A 24,919-nucleotide genomic window follows, 5' to 3' on the forward strand; every position below is an offset into this window, starting at 1 on the left:
GAGTGGGGGAGGGGCAGGGAGCGAGGGAGACACAGAATCCAAAAGCAGGCTCCAGGCTCCGAGCTTGTCAGTACAGAGCCCAACATGGGGCTTGAACTCACGAATCGTGAGATCAGGACCTGAGCCGAAGTCAGAAGCTTAACTAACTGAGCCACCCAGGTGCCCCGTTTGCTGTGTCTTTTTTTTTTTTTTTTTTTTTAATTTTTTTAACGTTTATTTACTTTTGAGAGAGAGAGACAGAGTGTGAGTGGGGAAGGGTCAGAGAGGGAGGGAGACACAGAATCCGAAGCAGGGAGACACAGAATCCGAAGCAGGTTCCAGGCTCCGATCTGTCAGCCCAGAGCCCGATGTGGGGCTTGAACTCACAAGCCGTCAGATCATGACCTGAGCCGAAGTCAGATGCCCCACTGACTGAGCCACCCAGGTGCCCCTGCTGTGTCTTTTATGTACAAAGTTGACTGGGCACTGTGGGCAACAGAGAGATGACTGATGTCACTATTGCTCTGAGGCACCTCCAATCTTAGGAGACACTCAGATGTTCAGATCACGTCACAGCATCAGCACAATGCAGTGGATCACTGATAAAACTGTAAAAAGGGACACGGTCACATTCTGGTGAGTCATCTGGCACCAAGGAAGCCCATTCACAACCCAAGACCTCCTTTTACAGAGTGCCATGGGAATCACCTGGAACAACTGTGACCAGTGGTTCTTGTTTGTAAAGCAGTAGAAACCCAGGGTTTCTGGGTGGCTTAGTTGGTTAAGCATCCAACTACTGATTTTAGCTCAGGTCATAATCTTACGTTTCACGGGTTCAATCAAGCTTTGCGTCAGGCTCTGTGCTGACCGTAGGGAGACTGCTTGGGATTCTCTCTCTCCTTCTCTTTCTGCTCCTCCCCTGCTTGCATGCTCACACACTCTTCTCTCTTTCTCAAAATAAGTAAAATAAAAGAAACCCAAATTAAGAGGACTAAACAAGTCTGCATACACTTAGGGAAGGGCTTGTTGAAAAGTGGAACCTCATGTAGGTACACAATGTGTTGGAGGTTAGATTGAACTCAAAAGAAAAACCTTTTCTTCTTTTTTTAACGTTTATTTATTTTTGAGACAGAGAGAGACAGAGCATGAACGGGGGAGGGTCAGAGAGAGGGAGACACAGAATCTGAAACAGGCTCCAGGCTCTGAGCTGTCAGCACAGAGCCTGACGCGGGGCTCGAACTCACGGACCGCGAGATCATGACCTGAGCTGAAGTCGGCCGCCCAACCGACTAAGCCACCCAGGCGCCCCTTCTTCTTCTTTTTTTAACGAAATGTTTATTTATTTTTGAGGTGGGGGGGTAGGGCAGAGAGAGAAGAGAGAGAATCCTGAGCAGGCTTCCACTGTCAGCACAGAGTCTGATGTAGGGCTCGAACTCCGGAACTGTGAGATCATGACCTGAGCCGAAATCAGGAGTCAGAGGTTTAACTGACTGAGCTACCCAGGCACCTCCAAAAGAAAAACTTCTTACTTTATGATAGAACATTTAATTTTATAAATAGAGCTAATAAATTGAGCTCAAAAATATTTATTAATTTTTGAGAGAGAAAGAGAGCATGCATATGCGTGAGCTGGGGAGGGACAGAGAGAGAGGGGGACAGAGGATCTGAAGAGGGCCCTGTGCTGACAGCAGTGAGGCTGATGCAGGGCTTAAACTCACGAACCATGAAATCATGACCTGAACCGAAGTCGGACGTTTAACCCTCTGAACCACCCAGGCGCCCCTGAGCTAAAAGACTTTAAATCAAATGTATTTAGGACATCTCTACCTGGTTTCCTCTGACATGGTAACTTATCCTAACAATTGTTCATCTATTCCCTCTGAAACATGCTGCTCCTCCTGTATGCCATCTCTCCTCTAGTGGAACCACCTACTGTTCAAGCCAGAAATGCAGGTGTCCCTCTTCATTCTTGATCCCTCAGTCCCTACCAGCACTCAGGTGCCAGCTCTGGGACTGCCTTCTTTCCAATTCTCAGGCTGTCTTCTCTCCCTCCCACTGCCTTAATCAAGGCGGGAGTTGGCCTCCTTTCTGCCCTTCTTGATTCTAGGCTCCTTTCCTCCAACTTATTGTCCGCCCTGTTAATGGAGTGCATTCTGGAATGCTGATCTGATCCCATTACTCCTCTGCCCAGGAGCCTTCAGTGACTCCCAAGACGAGCCACCTGGCCCCACATGGCGCCCCATTCTCACCACGCCCCCTCTTGAGTTCAGGCTGTCTCAGCTCTACCAGATGACTTGCATTTCACTGAGATTATCATGATTTTCTTTTTAAGAATTCTTTCTCTCTTTCGTCTAACCCTCATTTGTTCTCTAAAGCCTTTTCTGACTTAGGTCCTTGCTTGTGTCTCCCATAGGGCCCATGCATCCACCATTTTGCGTCCTCAGTGTCTGGCATTTCGGGGCATATAAGATGTGCTCTGTAGTGCTTGTTCAAAGAATGAGCTGTAGCAGAGGCTTTAATTCACACTGAGCTGTAAAGGAGCAATATCTGGCTCTTCCCAAGAATGGGTTTGGTTTCAGGATGGGAGAAGAGTGTTAAGACACGTTTCTTACTGGAAAAGGTGGTTGGGGAGTGCTGGTGGAAGGCAAGACAAATGGAAAGGCTCCTAGCAGAAAAAGAGGCCGTTGAGAAGCTGAGGGGGTTGCCTACCTTAGATCGCCAGGAAAAAGGCCAGTGTCTGCTTCAGAAGGCTGCCAAAGAATCTGTGACTCGGTTTCCTTATTTATACTTAAAGGGGAGGGGTCTACAGTAGCTAATGACTCCGGCTCACATCCAACACTGACATTCTATGATCCTTAGAGTCAAAGTTAAGAATCTAAATAAGACACTGTGAATTGGTGTGAGATTTTTCCCCCCCCTCTCCTCGCTTTTTTGCCAGCTTCCTGGAAACAAAGACGTCTATTTGCATTCAACAGGGGTCGTTTTGCATTTTAAAAACAAAGAAGTAGAAAGGAATGCAGGAAAACTGCTTTAATATGATACTATGTTTGAGAATTTAAACTCCACCCCCTCTCCCCCCAGTCAAGAAATTCACTATTCTCAGCTTTGGTTGAGATGTGCTGCACGTCCCAGTTGCGCCCGGGTCCTCCGTGGCAGAGCCCGGCCCCTCCGTGGCTGTGAGTTATGGCAGCCTGGGAATCCATACTGTGATCTTCCTGGCCCTTGGGTGTTCAACTTCTCCAAGTTAATGTCTGTTCTTTAGCCTTACATTATCTCCTAGAAAGGTAGTCATTTATAATTTATATACTATGTACCGGCTTAAAATAGAGGCAAGAGGATAATCAGCATCCCGAAGCTCCTAGTTTTCCAAAATAACATTTCTTCAGTGAAGTCTGCCTGTAGGAATTAAAACCTGCCTTGAATTAAAAAATCCTTTGTGCTGTTGTCAGACTGGGGAATGGGTGTGCCCGCAAGCGTTTAGCAAGCCTTGCAGAAGGGGAAGGCCATCATTTTTTTTTTTTTAATAAAACTTGTCATTTTATTTTATTCTACTCAAAATAATTTCTAAAGACCTCATCCTTTGTAGTGTTACAGGGGTCTCACTAAAGTCACAGAGAGGAGATGGGGCAGAGCTAGAAGGACATACAGGAGAAGTGGCCCCCGTGAAGGACAAAAGCCATTTCATACCTCAGCCACTTGTCTGCTGCGGTTTTGGTGCCCTTCCATCTGGGTCGCTACTTTGCTCTTTGACTGTAAACACGGAGAATGGATGGGCTTTCCTGCTGAGTACCTCCCAGAGAACACACTGTTCATTCATATATATTAAAAATAGAAGACCTACTTGAAAAATGCTCTGTACAATCAGGTTTTAGCAAGAGCCAATCAGATATTAGAGGTCTAACTTATTTTTTTCCTTCTTGCTTTTATAACCTGTCTCTAAACCCTAACTTCTTCTCCCATTCCTTTTCGTTATGCATCTTCCATGTACCAGGACATTGGGAGAAGATTTCTAATGAGGGCTGGAGAAGGACAGATGCTTCTGCAGTCCAGTGGTCTTGTCCTTCGGGTGTCTGGCGACTTTGCATTTGAATCCCAAGATTATTCTTACTGTGACCTCCATGTCTGTGATGTGTCTCGTGTGCTCACAACTGTCCCTGGTGTACAGTTGAATGTCCACCTGATACCTGGGGGCCAGCAGGGGTGGGGCTTGGGGGCAAGCAGCAGCTGAGGGGCTTGTAAGGGAACACCCTGGGTGATTTAACTTGGAAGCCACAAGGTGGCAACATTTACCAAGCGGCTGGGCATTTTTTCCCCTATTAAGATGTTGAACTTGCTTTTCCATTTTCTGAGATTGAAAAGCTGAGAAAAGGGTTTAGCAGCCATTGCTTTAGATCCTTTTGAAAGTGAAGCTGTAGGTTAAGCATGCTGCAGTTTATTGGTGTCTGTTCATTCCCTGGGTTTAGATACCGAGAATTTGAAATTGCTCCGTGTGACCATGGGTGAGTCACCTTTCCTTTGGCCTCAGTTATGCATCGGAATAGGAAGGATGTGTAGTTGGGCTGACTGTACGTGATTTATGGATTGGGTTTTAACTTCCTCCCCTGTATTGCTTTAAAAAAAAACTTTCAGCAAAACTAGTCTTTATAAAACAAAAACAAGAAAACACTAGCTTTTTATCAAAGGACACTGTCATGATTTAAAAAAAAAAAATCAACGACTGGGGTGCCTTGGTGGCTTCCGACTTCAGCTCAGGTCATGATCTCATCATTTGTGAGTTCAAGCCCTGCATCGGGCTCCGTGCGGACAGCTCAGAGCCTGGAGCCCCTTTAGGATTCTGGGTCTCCTCCCACCCCCACCCCACCCCTCAAAAAGAAATAAACATTAAAAAAATTTTCTTTAAATCAATGACAAAGTCTCAAAGAAATCAATGTCCCTAGAAGCTAGCCATCTCCCTGGGTTAACTCAAGAGGCTAGACTCTCCTAAATGAGGATGCTTATTTACCAGCTTTCCTAAATTAGCAGCTTTGGGGATATTAAGATCTGTAAGGAACTGTCCAAGGGAGGTATTGTGTATGCTTTGCAGTGATTAAGCCATTAAGCTCTAATTGGTATTTTCCCACTCATGGTTTTGTGTAGGAAGCTTTAAAATTATTTAGGAATTCGGTGCTCATCAGCCATCTTAGTGCCATCCCCACATTTTGGCACCTGAGAGTAGGGAGTACAGAGAAAAGGTTTTTGTTCAAGTGGATTATGACTTTTTGCTCACGCTGCCCTTCCCTATTGGTCTGTTATATTGCAGATGAAGTGGAAAGGGAAGGACCTCTTTGATTTGGTGTGCCGGACCCTGGGGCTTCGGGAAACTTGGTTCTTTGGACTGCAGTACACAATCAAGGACACCGTGGCCTGGCTCAAAATGGACAAGAAGGTTGGGCTGGAACTTGATGAAACCAGTGAGGCTGGTGTGTGCTCTGGTTTTTCCCTGAGCATGTGCCTAGCTTCTTTACTCATCATGGGGCATTATGGATGCACAGTAGAGAAAGGGGCAAGTCCTGAGTAAGTCATGTAGAAAACAGGTTCTGGAGATGCCACAGGCTTACTGCCCCTCACACGCTCTCCTAGGTGAGCAGAACCAACGAGCATAAAACTGTTGCCATCCCTGGCTTCTTTATTCATTGTCACCAGGCTGATTGCTTCTGGCTTTATGCTATTCAACTTACTGAACCACTAGTCAGGCTTTATGAATAAAAATTACTATTATATTATTATGCCCTTTTTTTTTTTTAAATACAGTTTATGTCTTTGAAAGATTTGCTTGGGACTCATGTTCTTTAGGGAATGTTTTTAAGTCTTTTCAAGAAACACTGTGGCCCAACTCAATTTAATCATTAACACGATCTAAAGAATAAAGAGTGCCCTGGTCCCTGTGGTGAAGACAGAATGACCGTTTTGTCTTAAGTCTTTATGGTTCTCTGGGGCTTCTGAGGCCTGGATGACGAGTTGGGGCTCCCGGCAGTTCTAATGTGGCTTAGAAATGGATATTGCCTAGGGAAACTGCCTTCTGCGTGGATTCACATGTGCACACAAAGCCACACTTACCTACTTACCTGCCTATCTAACCATGAAGACATTTGGGAACAGGGCCATCTGCTTTTGTTAGTAACTCCTAAAAGACCCCTAGATCTCAAAATAAGTCAATGTCTAATTCTTACTCCAAATGGTACCCCTTGCAATTGATTTTATCATCTGCTGCATGGCATGATAAACAATGAACGCCTCCTGTTTTTTACAAGTTTGACTCTAAGCTCAAGTGTTCAAATTGTGTTTCCATATGTACACAGTAATCTGAATCTTCGTTGTTGGGATCTCTGCTGGTTATAAATTTCATATGGTAATTCCCATGATCATGAGCATTGAAGGGCCCCCACATGCCAGTGTCAGTGAGTGTCCTAGATCTGGTTTATTTTGGATCTCCTGGGCACTGCCACCTGGAATTTGGACAGGAGCATGAAGAATTATCTATCAAAAACAGCAGAACTTTGTGTATCTTTTTGTGATTCTCAGCAAAATAAGTTTTAAATCATATCTGAGTGTTGGCCAAATGGATATTAGATTGGGGGCATCAGGAGCCATGGAACCTGCTGCTCAAAGGAAATAAATTATGACACATGTTAATGGAGCCTTGTAGCCTGTCACATGGCATGTTTATGTCCTGAAATGAAATTCATTCTGGAGAGCAGATGGTTCAAGCTTTTCAGTGGGTGGATGAAATTGTTAGAAGATTAAAGGCAGTGTGGTTTACTGGCTGCACTCAAGTATTTTGTAGGGCATCTCTAGAGGTTCCTTGAAACAAGGGTTGCCACAACGGACACATTTCACTTTTGTTGCTCAGTTAATGTTCAGAGGATTTCACAAAAATAGAGTTCATCATCTCTAAGGTCCATCCTGATCTGGACCTAAATGTTGGGGGTTAGCAGTAACAAAAAGAATATAGGAAGAATCCACCAGTTTAGAAAATTAAAAAGCCTTCAGCCTACTGTAAAAGATAGTGCCCAAGACCTTTGAGTTATAAATTTCTACTTTTTAACTATCTCTGTGGCCTTGAGAACATCTGTGCCTTAATAATCTCAGCTCCTCTCACCCATTGGGGATATTGATTAATTTGGTTCAGAAATGCCATGTGAGGTGAATATTACCTCTTGTTATAGATGGCTTCATGAATGCTTCAAACTGTAGGATCATAGCCTTTGGGAAATGTGATGAATTTAGAGAGGGAAAAATATTTATACGCTCCCTGCAAAAGGATGGTGGCAGGGGAGGAACAGGTGCCAACATACCTTGTTCTTCTTTTGCTCTGTAATTGTGCAGGTGCTGGATCATGATGTTTCAAAGGAAGAGCCAGTCACCTTTCACTTCCTGGCCAAATTTTATCCCGAGAATGCCGAGGAGGAGCTGGTTCAGGAGATCACGCAACATTTATTCTTCTTGCAGGTACACCAGTCTGTGCTAGCCCCGTTTTTTCTGAGAGAACTCACCCAGGGGTAGTTGCCGAGGCAGCCTGGATGGCCCCCACGGTGTTGACCACAGAGGCCTTGGCATCGTGAAAATGTCCTGCCTCTGGGAAGTCAGTCCCTTTGGTTCCATAATGGGGGGGAAAGTCTTCAGAATAGAACTTGTACTTGAGTAAGGAGAATTGGTGTCAGAGAAGATTGCAAAAATAGGGTAGTGAAAGAACGGGTACAAGTAGCTACCTGGCTTGAAGTCTCTTTGAAGATGGATCCTATTTTCTTCTAAGTGAAAAGTACTTAATAGTTACAAAGGAAGTCCAAAGAGAAAGTCTTGGAAAGAGTAATTTTTCCAAAAGTTCAAAATTTGCTGTCATTAAGACAGGACTTCAGAACTCCAGTGAGTTGGAGTTTGACTCCACGTGACTAATCCCACACATGTGGAACTTCAGGCATCATGCTTCATGCTGCCCATTGTATGTGAATGTCTTATCCCTACTCCTTCATTAGAGTATAAGCCCTTTAAAGGCAAAGCTCACTGAATATGCAGGAGGCGTTCCGTCATTGCTCAACCGAATTGAAGAGATGAGGAGCTCCATGATTATGGGTTCAAAGACTGCTAAGACTGACCATCTAGGGGCGCGATGAGTGGGGGTTTGTGTGAGGATGAAAACCCTGTCAGTTTTGCTTGTGTTCTTACCGCTTGATCAGAGTGCTGCCCCAGTTTCATGGTTAGTTGCAGTGATTGGTGGTGGAGCTGCTTGTGTGCCCAGAGATGCCCGCTGTCGGTAGATCACACAGGGGCGTTAATTACAGGATTTCCCAGAAGTAGACGTATGTATGGGCTGTCACATAGTCTTCCTGTAATTAGTTTGAGCCTCAGATTGTTATGTTCAGTTAATATTAAGTTAAATGTAATAAAACCCCCAAATAATTTATTTTCCAAAAAAGGTTTGCCAAAAAAAGTGTATATAGATGTACACACACACTCCCCCATCCCTAACACTTTCCTTCAAAGGGAAACCCTTTCAGTTTTTCTGTAGTATGGCTTTTTTTTTTCCTTTGAAAATAAATCAGGGATTAGAAAGTTACACCGCTTTGAATAAAACCACATAATGATCTCCTAGGCCCAGGAATGTCCTAGTGTTATAGAGATGACTTTCTTGTTAGCATTTAGAAGAAGTGCCCATCCCTCTTGTGACTTTAGCTTCATTTTTCCTCATATTGAAATGTTGGAGTGTTTTCGTGGCTGAGCAAGGCAAAATTTACTACTTTTATGAATCTGGTGACTGTTGACATCTGTGAAAAGAGAGTTGGCTTTCCTGTTGTGTTTATTTCAGTGAGGCTCTCTTGCCTCTATGTCCGGAACATCACACGCTGCACCATTCTAAGAAATTAAATGCAATGAGATCCGTTAATTCAACATTATGGCTTAAGAATTATATTTCCTGGACCTCACATGTGCTTAAAAGTTTAATCGATCAAACTTTATTGCTTCCTTTTTCCTTAGAGCAGGCATTTGGAAAGTGATGGGTTTTTTTCCTGCAGTCATAACTCAGTGGCCTTGCTGACTTTTGTCTTGTGTTAAGACTTTAAAGTAGACTCCCATTTCCTCTGGTGCTGCGTGTGCTCAGCAAGTGGCCGAGGCCACAATCACCACCAGAGCTGCCCCTGACACTTCTGGAATTCACAGCTCCCCTCCGTCACGGTCCAGATATCAGTCTCTGTTTTAACCATGGAAGTATTTTTCCTCTTCAGCATTTTTTTTTTTTTTTTGTAGTCATCTTACCAATAACTTCTCAGTGACTGAACTCCCAACCTGTCGGCAGCAATAAAAAAAATTGTACCCTTTGTCAGAAAATCATTAACAGGCTGGTTTGGCAGGCCTCATTAGAACACCCTGCAGCCATCTGCTGTGACCAGCCTGCACAGCTCACTTCCACGCACACAGCGTCATGTCTCCCTTGTTGCCCCTTTCAGGTAAAGAAGCAGATTTTAGATGAAAAGATCTACTGCCCTCCCGAGGCTTCTGTGCTCCTGGCTTCTTACGCCGTCCAGGCCAAGGTAGGCTCAAAGAAGAAAAGTGCCTTCCTCCTTGGCATTAATGTGTGTCACAGGATCACTCCAGTCTTTTGTTTCTTCAGGTTTTCTAGGCTTCAGAGAGACTTTCCCCAGAAAGGAAGTGTTTAGGACTTGGGCTGGGGAAACCACTGTCACTGTCCCAGGTTCTATATAATCTTGTGAGAATGTGTGTGTGTGTGTGTGTGTGTGTGTACAAGTGTTAAGTGTACGCTTATGATGAATTGTCTGTGTAATCTCATTACACACATGTGGTTTATTGCAATCACTGGACCAACCTTTCTTTTTATGAACCAAGGAAAATGAACTTACTGTCTCCAGTTTGGGCCAAACTACAGCATTTAGGTCAGAAAGGCCCAGGTCCTTATTCCAGACTCATCCTCTGAGGACCAGCAGCCCTGTGTGTGGGGACCCTGCTATAGCCTAGAGAATGCCCTACTTCCTTCACCCCTGATGGGCATGCTAGCTTTGCTCATGGCTGGTACTGCAGGCTGTTTGGCACCCCAAGCCCAGTTGAGCTGTGAGTGAATCATTCCTAGAGGAATCACTGCGGACTGGGAGGGGGGTGGAGGAGACCACCGCTCTTGTGTTTTGACCTCTCTGTTTTCATAAGACCAACTACAGGGTCAGTCAGGAGTGCTTCATGTCCCTCAGATACCCCACTTCAATCACATAGCTTCTTTTCTTGGTCCTACTGCTTCCTACCCCTCCCCTGCAGTGTAAGAAGAGGCCCCAGAATTGGGGCATCTTCATTACTTTTGTGATTTTGCATAATCTTTTCAGTTTTTATTTTCCTTTTTCGTTAGAGGTGTCCATAAAGCCATTTCCCTGTAGTGTTAAGAAAATTAATAAGATACTCTTAACTTCTTAGCCCACTTTTTTGGGGGGTAGTTTAATACAATTTCAGATCAAAGCTGGGAAATGACTGGCCTATCATTTGGGAGGAAAAAAAAGTCTGTTCATGCTGGTCAGACTAACAGAAGTACAAGAATCAATTCAATCATTTGATGCCTCGGCTAATATTTGCTGAGTGTTCACCAGGCCTGAGGAGTGGGTTGTTGACTCTGTCACAGATACAGACACTACAGCAAGTATCTGCCCTTTAGCGATTTGCCCAAGGGCATTCGGACAATCTTGGGTAAAGCTAAGGGCAGAATTCATGGCTTTGGGATTGTGTTTTGTGCCTCCCCTATTCCACTGCCCAGAAAAATGAGTAATTGAAAAAAGCAGAAAATGGGCCTTGATTCAACTAAAACATATGCTTCCTTTTATGCTTTGATTAAGAATATTAATAACAGGAAAAATGTGTCCTTTCAGTCAGTATTGCCCTGACAGTGATGAAGCAGTCATTGTCACTCTCATCAAATGTGAGCACTTCCTGGCCCAGAACCGAGTTCCTTTTTAGCACGCTTTCTCTCCAGCTGAGAGGAGACCCAAGCTCTCAAGGACACTACCTCTCTTTGAAGGGCTTCAGTCTCAAAGGCTACATTTCCTTTACATGGATTTTGGGCCACAAATTCAAAGGCCACCTGTGGAAAAAAATAACTTTTCAGGGAACCAGCAGATGTTTGCTTAAACAGATTTCACTGTAGGAAAGCCCTACTAATTTGGATCCTACTAATTTAGAGATGAAAGTGATTCACAGACAGCATATGTGGTTCATATGGAGGAGGATGTTCTAACTGTTTTTTCCGGTGTAAATTTTCAGGATCTTACAAATACAGGTAATCTGTGGCTTCAAGTCTGCATTCGAGAAACTAAGGATTATTATCACATGCTTCCAGTTTCTAGGACTGTTGGTTAATGTTAAAAAAGATATCTCTGATTACAGTATTAATAGGATCTTACATGCCTGTAATGTTTTACAGTTCTACAAAGTGTTACACACGAATATTTCGTGCAATACTCAGTGTAGTCTTTTCCATGAGCCACAGCTTGAGAGGATTATGCCTGGTTTGCAGATGAGGAATTTAAGGCTCAGAAAGGATTAATAATTTGTCTGAAGTCCTAATACTTTATGTTAATTCTTTTTCAATGGAATTTATAGCCCACTTCTTGATGGACAAGATTTGAAGCAGAGTGGAACTGGAGAGTAGAGCCGGGTTGAGAACCCTACCATCCGGGACACTTAGCTCAGCACTCCACTCTTGCCCTCCCCTTGTAGCGTGTGAGGGATGTCTCTGGGTAGCACGCACTGCCTTTCACCAAATTCCAGATTCATTTATAGGGTCTAATTTAGTCCAAACTTCTCAGTAAACCACACTGGTTCCCTCCATCATATTCAGTTTGTTTTCATCCTCAACCTTTCTGAAACAGAAAGGAACCTTAGAAGTATGGTGCGGAAAACGAATCAGGCTCATTAACACATGGAATGTAATTATGCACAAATGCATTCATTATGGTATTTCAGCTGTTGGAATGATATAGACAGAGCTAATTCCACAGCATCAAGAAACAATTACCCTCAAAGTATAAATACAAATATTAATCACATGGTTCAGTTAACAAGAACCATATTTCTTGGTTAGAGTTTGAGTTATGTTTGAATCGAAAGTCTGGGTTTTTTTGTTTTTTGGTTTTTTTTTGTCGTTGTTTTGTTTTGTTTTGTTCAGTCCAGTCATATGACATACCTTACCAAACCATCTTGCAATGTTTTAAGCCACCTGTTGGATTCTATACTGACAACTTGGTGTTTGAAATGTGTTCTTATTAAAAATGACTTTGGGAGATCGTGGTATGTAATTTACCAGTCTTGCAGTGCTGGCCTGCAGACTCCTACTGTTCAGAAAGAGAAATGGATGGTGGGAGAGGAGGCTTACCGTTTCTTGGTACTCTTTGATGTCAGTTAGGGAAAAAGAGTGCCAAAAGGCAATTGAGTTGGGTATATGTACAGTGTAGGTGGAAAGTAGCAAGAGTTGACGCTGGAGGGGTATGTCTGTAGGATGCCAGATCAGAAAGGGTCTTGACTTTATTGTGTGGGTGGTACAGAGCCAGTGAAGGGTTTATATTTTGGATAGATCCTTTGGTGGCTATGTGAAGGCCATATTGGAGTGAGGCAGGCTTGGAAGCAGGGAGACCTATTAGAAGGCTGTGGTGGTCATCCTGGGGAGAGGCTCTGAGGCTCACACCTGGGGCAGTAGTTAGTTAGATGGGAGGAGACCAACTTGAAAATGTCAAAGAGGCAAAAGTTGAATATAAATGATGTTGTCCTTCACACACTGCCCCCCTTTTGTGGCTTATACTTTTACCCATTGATGTTTTTTCCCACTCAACATTGATTTTGAGATGTATCATGTTGTATGTGTAGATGTAGCTTGTTGGTCCTAATTGCTGTATGGTGGCCATTGATGAGTAAACCTAATTCATTGATCCATCCCCCTTCTAAGGGAGAGGTAGGTTTAGTTTCTCTTTTCCCCCTTCCATTCGTTATCAATAGTGTTTTACTGAAGATCCTTTTATATGAATCTTCATGTACATGTGCAAAAGTTTCCACCTCTTTTTTTTTTAAAGTTTCCACCTCTTAAGGTAGATTTCTACAAGCAGAATTGTAGATATATCCCTGAACATAAAGAACTCTTGAGTGTATGAGAAAAAGATAGCAGAAAAATAGATACAAAGGGCATACATACTTTATGGAGGAGAACATGAGAATGGTCAGTAAATAGAAAAAGATGTTCAATCTCAGTAGTAATCAAGAAAAAAAAGCAACGCTAACATGCCATTTCAAACCCAGAAGGTTGACAACGATTAGTAAATAGGAGAGAAGTGTTGTCTGAGCTCACATACGGGCAGAAAGGGACTGTGAATTGGAATGACCTCTGTAGAGCAATGGGTGTGATAGGAGCCCATCAGGTGAGGGGGTACCCCTTCCCCGAAATTCCCCTTCTAGGTGGCTACCCCAGAGGACCTCCTGTACACCATGCCCTTTTTACTTAAAACTATCAGAACAGATCGTCCCACTTCATTTTTTTTTTAATTAAAAAAAATTTTTTTGAGAGACAGAGCATGAGCAGGGGAAGGGCAGAGAGAGAGGGAGACACAGAATCTGAAGCAGGCTTCAGGCTCTGAGCTGTCCACACAGAGTCTGATGTGAGGCTCGAATTCACAAGGTGTGAGATCATGACCTGAAGTCAGATGCTTAACCGACTGAGCCACCCAGGCACCCCTCGTCCCACCTGATTTTTAATGTTTATTCATTTTTGAGAGACACAGAAAGGCAGAGTGCCAGCAGGGGAGGGGCAGAAAGAGGGAGAAACAGAATCCAAAGCAGCCTTCAGACTCTGAGCTGTCAGCACAGAGTGTGACGTGGGGCTTGAACTCATGAACTGTGAGATCATGACCTGAGCCGAAGTCAGATGCTCAACCGACTGCCACCCACTCACCCCTTCCCGCTTCATTTTTAAACTACTGAACAGTATTTCCTGAAAAGGAGGGACTGTGGATTACTTCAATATGTCTTTATTGGTAGATATGTAGGTTTGTTTTTCTATTATTTAAACGAATGCAGTGAACATCTTTGAATATGCCTCTTTGGGCACATATGAACAATCTTTCACTAGGATAAATACCAAGAAATGGCATAACTGGGCTGAAGGATAAAAATCTTTAAAATTTAAATAATGTCAAGTGAAAGAAGCTGGACACAAAAACCTGCCTATTGTGTGATTCCACTTATATGAAATGTCCAGAATAGGCAAATCCATAGAGACAGAAAGTAGATTTAGTGGTTGCTAGGGGCTAGAAGGAAGAGGAAATTAGGACTTAACTGCTAATGGGTATGGATTTCTTTTTGGGATGATGGAAATATTCTGGAATTAGATTGTGGTGATGGGTGTACAACATTCTGAATATACTAAAAACCACTGAATTGTATGCTTAAGATGGTGAATTTTAGGTATATAAATCTATCAGAATAAAAAACATTAAATATGTATGGCCAAATTGTCCTCCAAAAGTCTTGTCCTAATTTAACTTTTAAGAACAGTGTGTGAGGGGCATCTGGATGACTCAGTAGGTCGAGCATCTGACTTCAGTTCAGGTCACAATCTCATGGTTCTGGAGTTTGAGCCCTGCCTTGGGCTCACTGCTGTCAGCACAGAGCCTGCTTTGGATCCTCTGTCCTCCTCTCTCTCTGCCCCTGCCCCGCTTACATGCACTCTCTCTCAAAAATAAACAAACATTACAAAATTTTTTAAGAAAAAGAACAGTGTGTGAGAATACCTGTTTTTCTACATCCTCATCAATAGTGGATGCTATCAGTCTTTTAAATTTTTGCTAATCTGACAGAAAAATAGGTGTTTTTTTTTTTAAGTTTTTGTTTCCTGATTACCATGGGGCTGAGAATCTTTTCATAGATTTATTGGCCATTTGTATTTCTTTCCTCTGTGAATCAAGTGTTTACAGCTTGCCCATTTTTCTACTGTATTGTTTATCTTTTTCTAATTGATTTATAGGAGCTCCATATATTATGGGTGTTGACCTTTTATCTTTTTTTTTTTTTTTTTTTTTAATCTATCAGACTTGTCAATCTTTTTATGTTTTGGGTGACTTTTAGAATGGCCTCACCACCTGTTGTTCTGCACATGTCCTACATTTTATTCTGGTATTTTTATGGATTTTCATTTATGGGTTTGAGCCTTTAATCCACCTTGAATATAGTGACCGGTGTTTTGGTAAGGAATCTATTCATTCTGTGTATGTATTGACCAAATCTGTTTTGTGAAATCCTGTTCAGAGCATTTGGTCGAATTTCCCATGTATATAGGCAGAGGCTAGTATTTCATATCCAGAAAGAGCCTCTGTTTAACCTAAGAATTGACTTCAAGAGTCCTCTAAATGGTGAATTCCCTTCTTGTATTTAAATTCAGTTGGTTCATATCAGGGGTGGATCCAGGTTTTGTGGAGCCTGAAGTTTATATAATTTAGGGGCTTCTTTTTAATGCTAGAATACCAAATTTTGAGTACAAAATTAGTTCAGGCCCACACAGGTGCAGAGAGACCTGAACCCAATATTCATTAGTTTCAAAGTAAATCCACTCCTGGTTTTGTTACCAGAATGCATCCGTACGAAAAAGGATGAGGAACAGCCATCTCCATCTATGGAGTGGTATGACTTTCCTTTATATTCACTAACTGCCACAACTTAAGGGTTTTCTTCTTCTTTTGTTTTTTGAAGAGAGATTTAAGAGCAGGCACACGTATCAAGGTGGCTTTAATGTTGTAGGTGGAGTTAGTCCAGCGGTGAAGTTCTTTAAGCAGGGTCTTTGCTGCCTCTGCATTGCTCAAATGTGTAACATATTTGATCACTGAAGTAGCTGGGAGCTCAGTATGGTAATGTGGGTCGTTAATCTTACAAGCCTTTGGAACCTGAATTTACAACTTTAACTTTGCATATCTGCTTACTTCGGCATTTAGAGTTTGGTCAGCACCATTAAGAGGTCTGCAAATGCGACTAACAGGGCTTGCTTTAGCATCCTACCCCTTCAAAAATCAGAGAGGTGGGGCGCCTGGGTGGCTCATTTGGTTAAGCATCCCACTTAGGCTGAGGTTCTGATCTCGTAGTTCGTGAGTTCAAGCCCCGAGTTGGGCTCTGACAGCACAGAGCCTGGAGCCTGCTTTGGATTCTGTGTCTCCCTCTCTCTCTCTGCCGCTCCCCTGCTCACACTCTTGTCTCTCTCTCCTTCAAAAATATATAAACATTAAAAAATTTTGTATGGGTATTATTTCATTTAATCCCCATAAAAGTCCTATAAGACAAATACTGCTATTATCCCTATTTAACAGATGAGAAAACCAAGACACAAAATTCCCAAGGTCACGGCTAATAAGTGGAAGAGCTGGGTTTGAATCTTTAGCTGCTTGCTTCCAGAGCCAGGCTCTTACCTGTGCTCTGCGGCTGCCTCCCGAGAGAGTGCCCTTAAAACTCAGTCCAGTTACTCACTCATCACATCCTCAGGCCTTTAGGAGATCGAGAGAAGCCAGGTTCCTTTAAGTTTTTTTTTAAATGAAGACAGGGGTACAAAAACTGGCATATTTTAAATGTTTAATTTGACAAATTAATTCCTTTAAAAACGCTCAAAAAACTCAGTACAATTCTACTATTTGCAAGATGATGAGATTCTTAAAAGACATTAATTTATGGTGTTTTTTAAAAATAAAGTTTATTTTATTTTGAGAGAGAGAGAGTCCCAAGCAGGCTCCACACTGTCAGTACGGAGCCCATCGTGGGGTTCCAACTCATGAACCACGAGATCATGACCTGAGCTGAAATCAAGAGTCAGATGTTTAACTGAGTGAGCCCCAATTCATGGTGCTTTTTTAGCAGGCATGGGATGAGACACAACTTAAAGTTGCTGATGAACATTGGAAAGAAAGGGATATTCATTCTTAAATCAGAACATAAATTTCCAAGTTATTGTCCCTAAATAAATACATTAAAATGCATTTCTGGCCCCATTAATGACTTGCTCTGCAGCTTTAAGAAAATCAGTTAACCTATTACTCATTTCTTTGTCTGTACAATGGGAATGACAGCCTTGGCATCAGATTTCTCCAAAGCACTTTTCAGAGCCTTGAATGAAAGGTATTGGAACTATTGCCTGCGTTATTCCCAGCTCCCAACCTAGCAATTGTCTCCAATTACCAGCCACTTAGAAGGATTTGTAGGTAAGACTCTTATCACACGTTGTTAATTACAACTTTCACAGTTGTGTTTTGTTGTTTCCTTTCAAAAGCTAATGTTTGGTAGTGACTGCTTTCTTTGGGTTAGAAAACACGGCTACATTTCCATACAAATGTCACATTCTTATTAGCACATTACCCATCCATCCCTCACGGGATTATACAACTCTGTTCATAGATATAATCAGCTTTGTATTTTCATTCAAGGGTAACAAACTAGCAAGGTAGAAATCTTGACTTGGCATCAGAACTGAATTGAAACTGAATTGCTCCCGGAGCTGGGAGGGGATAAGACAGAGTCAGGCTCCATTCAGAAATGGCAGTTGTCTCTAGAATCTCAATCGCTTGCTCTCCTTTCTTCTTCTTCCAGTATGGTGACTATGACCCCTCTGTTCACAAGCGGGGATTTTTGGCCCAAGAAGAATTGCTTCCAAAAAGGGTAAGAAGAAATCAATCCCCTATTTGGGAAGACACAGCAGAGATGTGCTCTGTGATAAAGCCAACTGGGAGGCTTGAAGGAATATTGGAAGTACATGACAAAAACATTTAAATAAATATTTTGTGATCAATCTTGATGAGTAAAGAATGTTGAATCTCTGTTAAGAATATTAAAAAGCCAAGGTTCGTGGAATTCATTTGCGGTTGCCAGGGCTGTAAATGTTTGTTTCCTTCAAGGTGGGTGAGCACCAGCGATTCCCAGGGAGGTGTGTGGAGCAGTGTGTGTTCAGCTCAGGGAGCTGAGCTATTTGCAGCTGGGCAGGGTGGATAGAGATGAATTGGGGTGGACATTGTAGTTTTTAATCCTCAGTGTTGTTCATCTTGTTCATTAGCCACGGAAGCAGGCCCCCCCTCCCTTTTGCTGCTCCCGGTTTTATAGCTCCACTCATTTGTCATGTGTAATAAAGGCCCGATTCTCACCTTTACCTGACTTTCCCTGCTCCTTTGATGGCTTTTGTGCAGGCGGAGGCAGCAGCACACACAGCTTAGCCCTGGCCGACCCAACTGAGCTCCTCCCTCTGGGACGTGCAGCCCAGGAAAGAGGGACGGCAGCTGGGTGAGGGGTGCACCTACGCCTGAGTAATGGTGCACCCTTCTGAGTTGTGACTCAAACTGAATGGTGCTTGTCTGTGCGCACCACCTCTGTGCCGTGTGACTGGCTCCCTGTATGTGGCTTTTTAAAAATAGCTTTGCTATTTTGTAAAAATGATGCACAATTATGAAAATGGCATACAATACCAAAACTTTCTTTGTATGTGGGTTTTTTATTTTGCTCTACTTTTTGGTAGGTAATAAATCTGTATCAAATGACTCCAGAAATGTGGGAGGAGAGAATTACAGCCTGGTACGCGGAGCACCGAGGCCGAGCCAGGTGAGGCTGCTTCATTATCGGTTTACATTTCCGTATGGACTTTTTTTTTTTTAAGAACTATGAAATTAGGACACGCTCGTTGAACAAAATCCAGTACTGAGGTATATAGAAAAAGGGAGCGCTGGGAGTAGCTGGTCTTCAGTGTTGTGTGTGCTTCTTCTAGTGCATGAATACAGCCTGTCCAGATGTACAGGCCCACTGCACTCATTGGCAATTTAGGTTTCATGTTAAGGATTATAATGTATGGATATTCTGTAGCTTTTGTGTCCATTTCCCTACTGATGACATTTGGAGTGGCTATAGATTTTCACTTTCTGCAATGTACAGCCTAATGTTGTTATATAATTATATGAGCAGTTCTGAGGGTACATTCTTTGCAAGAGTTGCTGAGTCCAAGGATATGAGCATTTTGTGTTCTGACAGGTGCCGCTAAATCGCCCTCTGCAAAGGCCGGACCTGTTTACCTGCCTACCAGCAGTGTGTGCACGTCTCTCCCCGCCTCGTTTCTCTCCCCACCACTCATTTTTATCCATCTAATTTTTGTAATCTAAAAGAGGAGACATGTATCTTAAGTACTCATTAGCATTTCCCTGATCACTGTAGGAATTGATCATCTTTTCATTAGTCTTTAAAATACTGTCCTCTTCAAATCAACTTCCTAGCGTGCTCTTTTTTTAATACCATGTATACTGAAAAATGGGCAAGTCTTAAACGTACCACTCAATGAATTACCACAAAGTGAAAACACCGTGTAATACCAGGTGATGAGATAGCACATGACCACCACCCCCCCCATCACTCCCCATCCTTCCTCCCCACAGCTAACCACTCTCCTGACGATGGAGTAGCAGTGCATGTTTTAAATTTTACTTGCTTGCAATCAGAGAGTCCCTATTTTTTGTGTCTCACTTCTTTTACCCAGAATCATATGGTGAGAATTGGTTTGTGGTGTGTAATAGCAGTAACAGTTTCATTTTCATTGCTGTGCAGAACTCCACTATGTTATTAAAGCATGAATTCCCCATTGCACTATTGGTGGATGTTGGGTATGTTGGGGTGTCTCTTGGTTTTTCGCTATTACAAATGACATCAAACGATTTTCCAAGGTAATTGTTTGTACCAATTTACATCAGCAGTGTGTGTGTTTCTAGTTGTTCCACGTGCTTGCCAACACTGTGTGTTGTCTCAGGTTGAATTTTTAAAATTCCATTTGAGAGCATTTTGAGATTGGAGAGAGGGAAGAGGCAAGGTCATAGGGAGACCTAGTTAAAATATTTCAATATCGTACCTATTTGGGAGTTTCCCACAAGTCATTGCTTTAAGATCTTAATCTGACTCCTAGCTTAGAAGTAGGTGACCTTGGTTGGGTTTTACAGCCCCGATAGCTCTTGACCTAATCTCTGAGAACACCCACAGAAATAAAATCAGGAAGGTAGCCCTCCGGTAGGTTGCTGAGAGAATTGTTTCAATACCAAAACCTTGTAGGTGAAAAAAGTTCACAACCAGATAAAGCAACAACTTAAATCAAATTTGCATATCCAAATCCATTTGAGGGAAGAAGATAACATACCACATGCTTTTCTTGAATTCCTTGAGACGGGTATCATTATTTATCAAGGGCAAAGCGTGAAATTGAAGCCAAGAGACACTGTAATGAATCTGTTCTCTGGCTTTTATGAGGCCGGGAAATTCTGCTTGACCTCGGTACGTTTAATAGACTCAGGGCTGGGAAGAGCCTTGCTGGTATCTGCTCTGGCTGACATCTTCTGGCAGGTTCCAATGCTCAGGGTGGCGTGTGCCCGCCCTCTGTTTTCTCACTTAGTTCCGGTGACAGTGTCTTTCATTCTCTTCACAGGGATGAAGCTGAAATGGAATATTTGAAGATAGCTCAGGACCTGGAGATGTACGGTGTGAACTACTTTGCAATCCGGGTGTGTTGAATCCTCTTTGACTTCCCTGTGTATAAACAGGCTGAATCAGGGGCAGACTGCTTTCGAAAATGTGTTATTTCCTTATTCCAGGATAGCAGACTCTTTAATGGTTCACTGGAGGAGAAGGGAAGAGGAAGAGGAAGAGGAGAGGGTCTTATAGCCTCATTTTCTATTTCTGGACTTCAATTAGATCCTCCGTAGTTAAGTGTCAGTTGAGCCCCCGGGGGACTTGGGCCTGGTCCTGGGCTCTGCTCAGCAGAAACCTGTTTGAATGCTCTGAGTGTAATGTTTGATTATTTCTGGCTCTGTGAGATCTGGCCCACAGGGAGCACCTGTAAATACTTTCTTCCCCCAAGGCACAAGGAGAGTAAAGCTGCTTTTATAGATTACTGATTTGTTTGGGTGGGACTCTTGTTCTCTCTAGCAGGCTAATTGGTTTTCTCTTCAGACCATTAATAGTCCCACTGCTGTCCCCTGGGAACCCACTGCTTCTGCACCAGAGGCTTTTGTTTTCAGTCCTGGCTGGGTGGGCCTCTTGAGCATCTTTCTCCCAAGGTTCTGCTGCTGGTGCAGCATCTAGGAGCTCCTTCCAAAGGAATTCATGCGATTGGCTCTAGTATTCATTGCTGGTTCCAAACTACAGATAAGTAGATGTTAAAATAACCATCCATAGTGGTCCACCTTTATTATTATAGTTATGGTGTTTTTTAAATCTGTATTTATTCCTTTTGAGAGAGAGAGTGAGAGAGAGAGCAAGAGCGTGAGCGAACGCAAGCAGGGGAGGGGCAGGCAGACTGGGACAGAGAATCCCAAGACTCGACTCAACAACTCAACGAGGGGCTTGAGGGGCTTGAACTCATGAACCGCAAGATCGTGACCTGAGCTGAAATCAAGAGCCCTTAACTGACTGAGCCACTTAGGCGTCCCTTATTGGAGTTATGGTTTGCTTTCCTTTTCAGGGTTCTTATAAATTTTATATGAAATTTGGGTAAACTGTATTATATTTTAAGTAATTTAGGATATGGGGTGGCCTGGCTGGCTCAGTCAGCAGAGCATGTGGCTCTTGATCTTGGGGTTGTGAGTTTGAGCCCCACATTGGGCATAGAGAGTACTTAAAAATAAAATCTTTAAGTAATTTAGGATAGCTTTCTACCTGATTTGTTTTCTAAATACCGATTTTTAATGGATTTCATTACATAAAATTACACTGGCAAGTTATGTTATTTCGTATAGCAAACAAGTACCTAAAAGATTTTCTATAATCATGCAAAAGGTTATTTTCTTTTCCTTTTTTAAGTTTATTTATTTTGAGAGAGAGAGAGAAACAGAGCACATGAGAGAGAGGGAGAGAGAGAGAATCCCAAACAGGCTCTGTGCTGTCGGTGCAGAGCTCGATGTGGGAATTGAACTCATGAACTGTGAGATCATGACCTGAGCCAAAGTCAAGAGCCTGACACTTAACCAACTGAGCCATGTAGGCACCCTATATATATATATGTTTTTTAAGTAAGCTCTATACCCAACATGAGACTTGAACTCACTATCCTGGGCTCAGGAGTCACATGCTCTCCTGACTGAACTAGCCAGGTGCCCCGAGGTTATTTTCTAAAGTTTTATTAATTTGTATTTGCTAACTGTCTGGTTTCTTTCTTTTTTTAATTTTTAATTTTATTTATTGAGAGAGAGAGAGAGAGAGATTGTGTGTGTGTGCAAGCAACGGGGAGGCGGGGCACGGGGAGGAGAGACAGAACTCCAAGCAGGCTCTGTACCATCAGTACAGAGCCCACTGTGGGGCTTGAACTCATGAGCCGTGAGATCATGACCTGAGCCAAGGTCAAGAGTCAGATGCCTAACCCACTGCACTACCCAAGTGCCCCAATTGTCTGGTTTCTTTAAGGTCAGACTAATTTAACACATTTCTGTGGTTTTGGCAACATCTTTCCTCTTGCCCCATATGCCCACCATCTAGATTCTAAAAAAGTAGTGTTTTACAATCCTTAAAAACTAGTTTCTCATTAGGGAATATTTCTTTTTTCTTTCTCTCTTTTCTCTCTCTCTTTTTTTTTTTTTTTTTTTTTTGAGAGAGAGAGAGTGTAAGTGAGTGAGGGGCGGAGAGAGAGAGGGGAGAGAGAGAATCCCACCAGCAGCATTGAGAGAAAGGTGAGAGAGAAGCAGGGCTCACCCAGAGTGGGGCTTGAGCTCACCCATTGCAGGACTCAAAGTCATGAACTGTGAGATCATGACCTGAGCCAAAGTCAGATGCTTAACCCACTGAGCCACCCAGGTGCCCGGGAATATTTCTGTAGCAATCAGACCAAAATACACTATTTTGTATGTGTATATGTTTTGTATAATGCAGTAGACAAAGCTAATGGATATTTTAGTATCATTTGTGTCCAAGTTTTTGTAATCTCACCATCACCTAAGGAAGATATGTGCTTAAAACAATTTAAAAGGGACTGCTTGAGTCGCACCTCTCTGTTTTTTCCCTAGGAATGTTGGCATCATGATAGGAAGCAGAGGGTAGAATCCTTTTTTTTTTTTTTTTTAATTTAATTTAATTTAAAGGAAATAGTCACAGGGGCACCTGTGTGGTTCAGTTGGTTGAGCATCTGGCTTCAGTTCAGGTCATGAGCTCATGGTTCATGAGTTCGAGCCCTGCATCTCTGCTGTCAGCACGGAGCTCGCTTTGGATCCTCTGTCCGCCACCCCCCGCCGCCCCTCTCCTGCTCATGTGTGTGCGCTATCTCTATCTCAAAAATAAACTTAAAAAAAAAGTCACAAATATAATGAAGTATCTCATTTTCCAGAATGTACTACAGCTCTTAAAAGTACAAAGCCTCACTGTGTTAATGTAGTAGTTTTAATAGCTTTGCAGACGAGGGATCTCTCTCCTGGTTTAGTGACAGCTCCTGACTTTGGGGTGTTAGAAGGGGTAAAAAGATTTATCTTGGAGAGCTCACTTGTCCATCTGACACCTGCTGTTAGATTGGTCCTTCTCATCACAGTCCGAGCACCTTCTCACTTTGCAGATCTGTTTTCCTGCCTTTGAGTCTGGTTCAATTTCCTTCTTGTCAGCAAGGGGTCAGGTGCTTTAGGTCCTTGTGCAGGGAGCTTCCTTCCACCACCACACAAGGGCCAGACCACACAGCACAGGTGGATGGATCTGCAGCCTGAAGATGTAACCCCAGGCCCACTGCTGGGTCAGTGACATGGAGGCCCAGGACACTTGCCTTCTGTCTGCTCTGCCTGCCAACCAACACATTTTCAAACAGCTTTATTGAGGTATAATTTATATATAGTTCACTTCGGAGTATTTTTTTCCAGTGTTCTATTATAAAAATTTTCAGACATATAAGAAAATTGAAAAAATTTTATAACAAATACCTATAGATACCCACTGTCTAGATTCTATAACATTTGACTATATTTGCTTTATCATGTTGAGACTACATTTTAACATAAAATAAAACCATTTGATCTTAGCACTTAGAATTTTCTTTCTGGGAGTACAACTACCTTTTCTTTCTTTAAATTTTTTTTTTAAATGTTTATTTATTTTTGACAGAGAGAGAGCATGAGCAGAGGAGGGGCAGAGAGAGAGGAAGACACAGAATCCCAAGCAGGCTGCAGGCTCTGAGCTGTCAGCACAGAGCCCGACGCGGGGCTCGAACTCACAGACCGTGAGATCATGACCTGAGCCAAAGTCAGATGCTCAACCGACTGAGCCACCCAGGCGCCCCCTACCTTTTCTTTTAATGTTTAATCCTATGGGTTTTTATTCTACCTCTGTGATAACCTGGTTATAGTAGTTCCCCATTATCCATAGGAGTACTTTTCCAAAAGCCCCCGTGGATGCCTAAAACCATGGATAGTACCAAACCCTATCTATACTATATTTTTTTCTTGTATAGACATACCTATGATAATTTTAACTTATAAATTAGGCTCAAGGTGTAAGAGATTAACAACACTAACAATAAAAAAGAACAGTTATAACAATATACTATAATAAAAGTTATTTGAATGTGTTCTCTCTCAGAACATCTTATTGGACTGTGCTCACCCTTCTGGTGATGATGCGAGAGGCTTAAATGTCTGCATGATGAGATGAAGTGAGGTGGATCACGTAGGTGTTATGATGTAGCGTTAGGCTCCTGTTGACCTGACAGTAGTTCAGAAGGAGGATCATCTGCTTCTAGACTGGGGTAACTGAAACTGTGGAAAGCAAAACCACAGATAAGGGGTGGGTGTGGGGCTACTACTGCATTTAATTGGAGGTAACAGTGCTTAGATTGCTGCTACTTTAGCCATCAAGCCAGTGACAGAAGCCCCCAGTGATCCCTCTGGGGGACACTGAGTCATGAGGATGGTATTTT

General features: G+C 42.7%; 1 protein-coding gene across 12 annotated transcripts in view; it reads left to right on the plus strand.

Annotated features, from left to right (window-relative positions):
* The window catches only part of NF2 (NF2, moesin-ezrin-radixin like (MERLIN) tumor suppressor), an 80,332-nt gene that overhangs the window by 22,660 nt on the left and 32,753 nt on the right, over positions 1-24,919 (plus strand). For 9 of the 12 annotated variants that reach the window (XM_058693214.1, XM_058693218.1, XM_058693220.1 and 6 more), the window contains exons 2-7: positions 5,279-5,404; positions 7,345-7,467; positions 9,462-9,545; positions 17,611-17,679; positions 18,527-18,609; positions 20,465-20,540. In XM_058693214.1, coding sequence (XP_058549197.1) covers positions 5,279-5,404; positions 7,345-7,467; positions 9,462-9,545; positions 17,611-17,679; positions 18,527-18,609; positions 20,465-20,540 — 561 coding nt within the window. Of the gene's footprint in view, positions 1-5,278; positions 5,405-7,344; positions 7,468-9,461; positions 9,546-17,093; positions 17,553-17,610; positions 17,680-18,526; positions 18,610-20,464; positions 20,541-24,919 lie in introns of those variants that run through there. The other 3 variants (XM_058693217.1, XM_058693215.1, XM_058693221.1) reach the window with 2 other exon arrangements.

The sequence above is a fragment of the Neofelis nebulosa genome, chromosome 11, assembly GCF_028018385.1.
Source record: "Neofelis nebulosa isolate mNeoNeb1 chromosome 11, mNeoNeb1.pri, whole genome shotgun sequence".
NCBI classification, from domain to species: domain Eukaryota; kingdom Metazoa; phylum Chordata; class Mammalia; order Carnivora; family Felidae; genus Neofelis; species Neofelis nebulosa.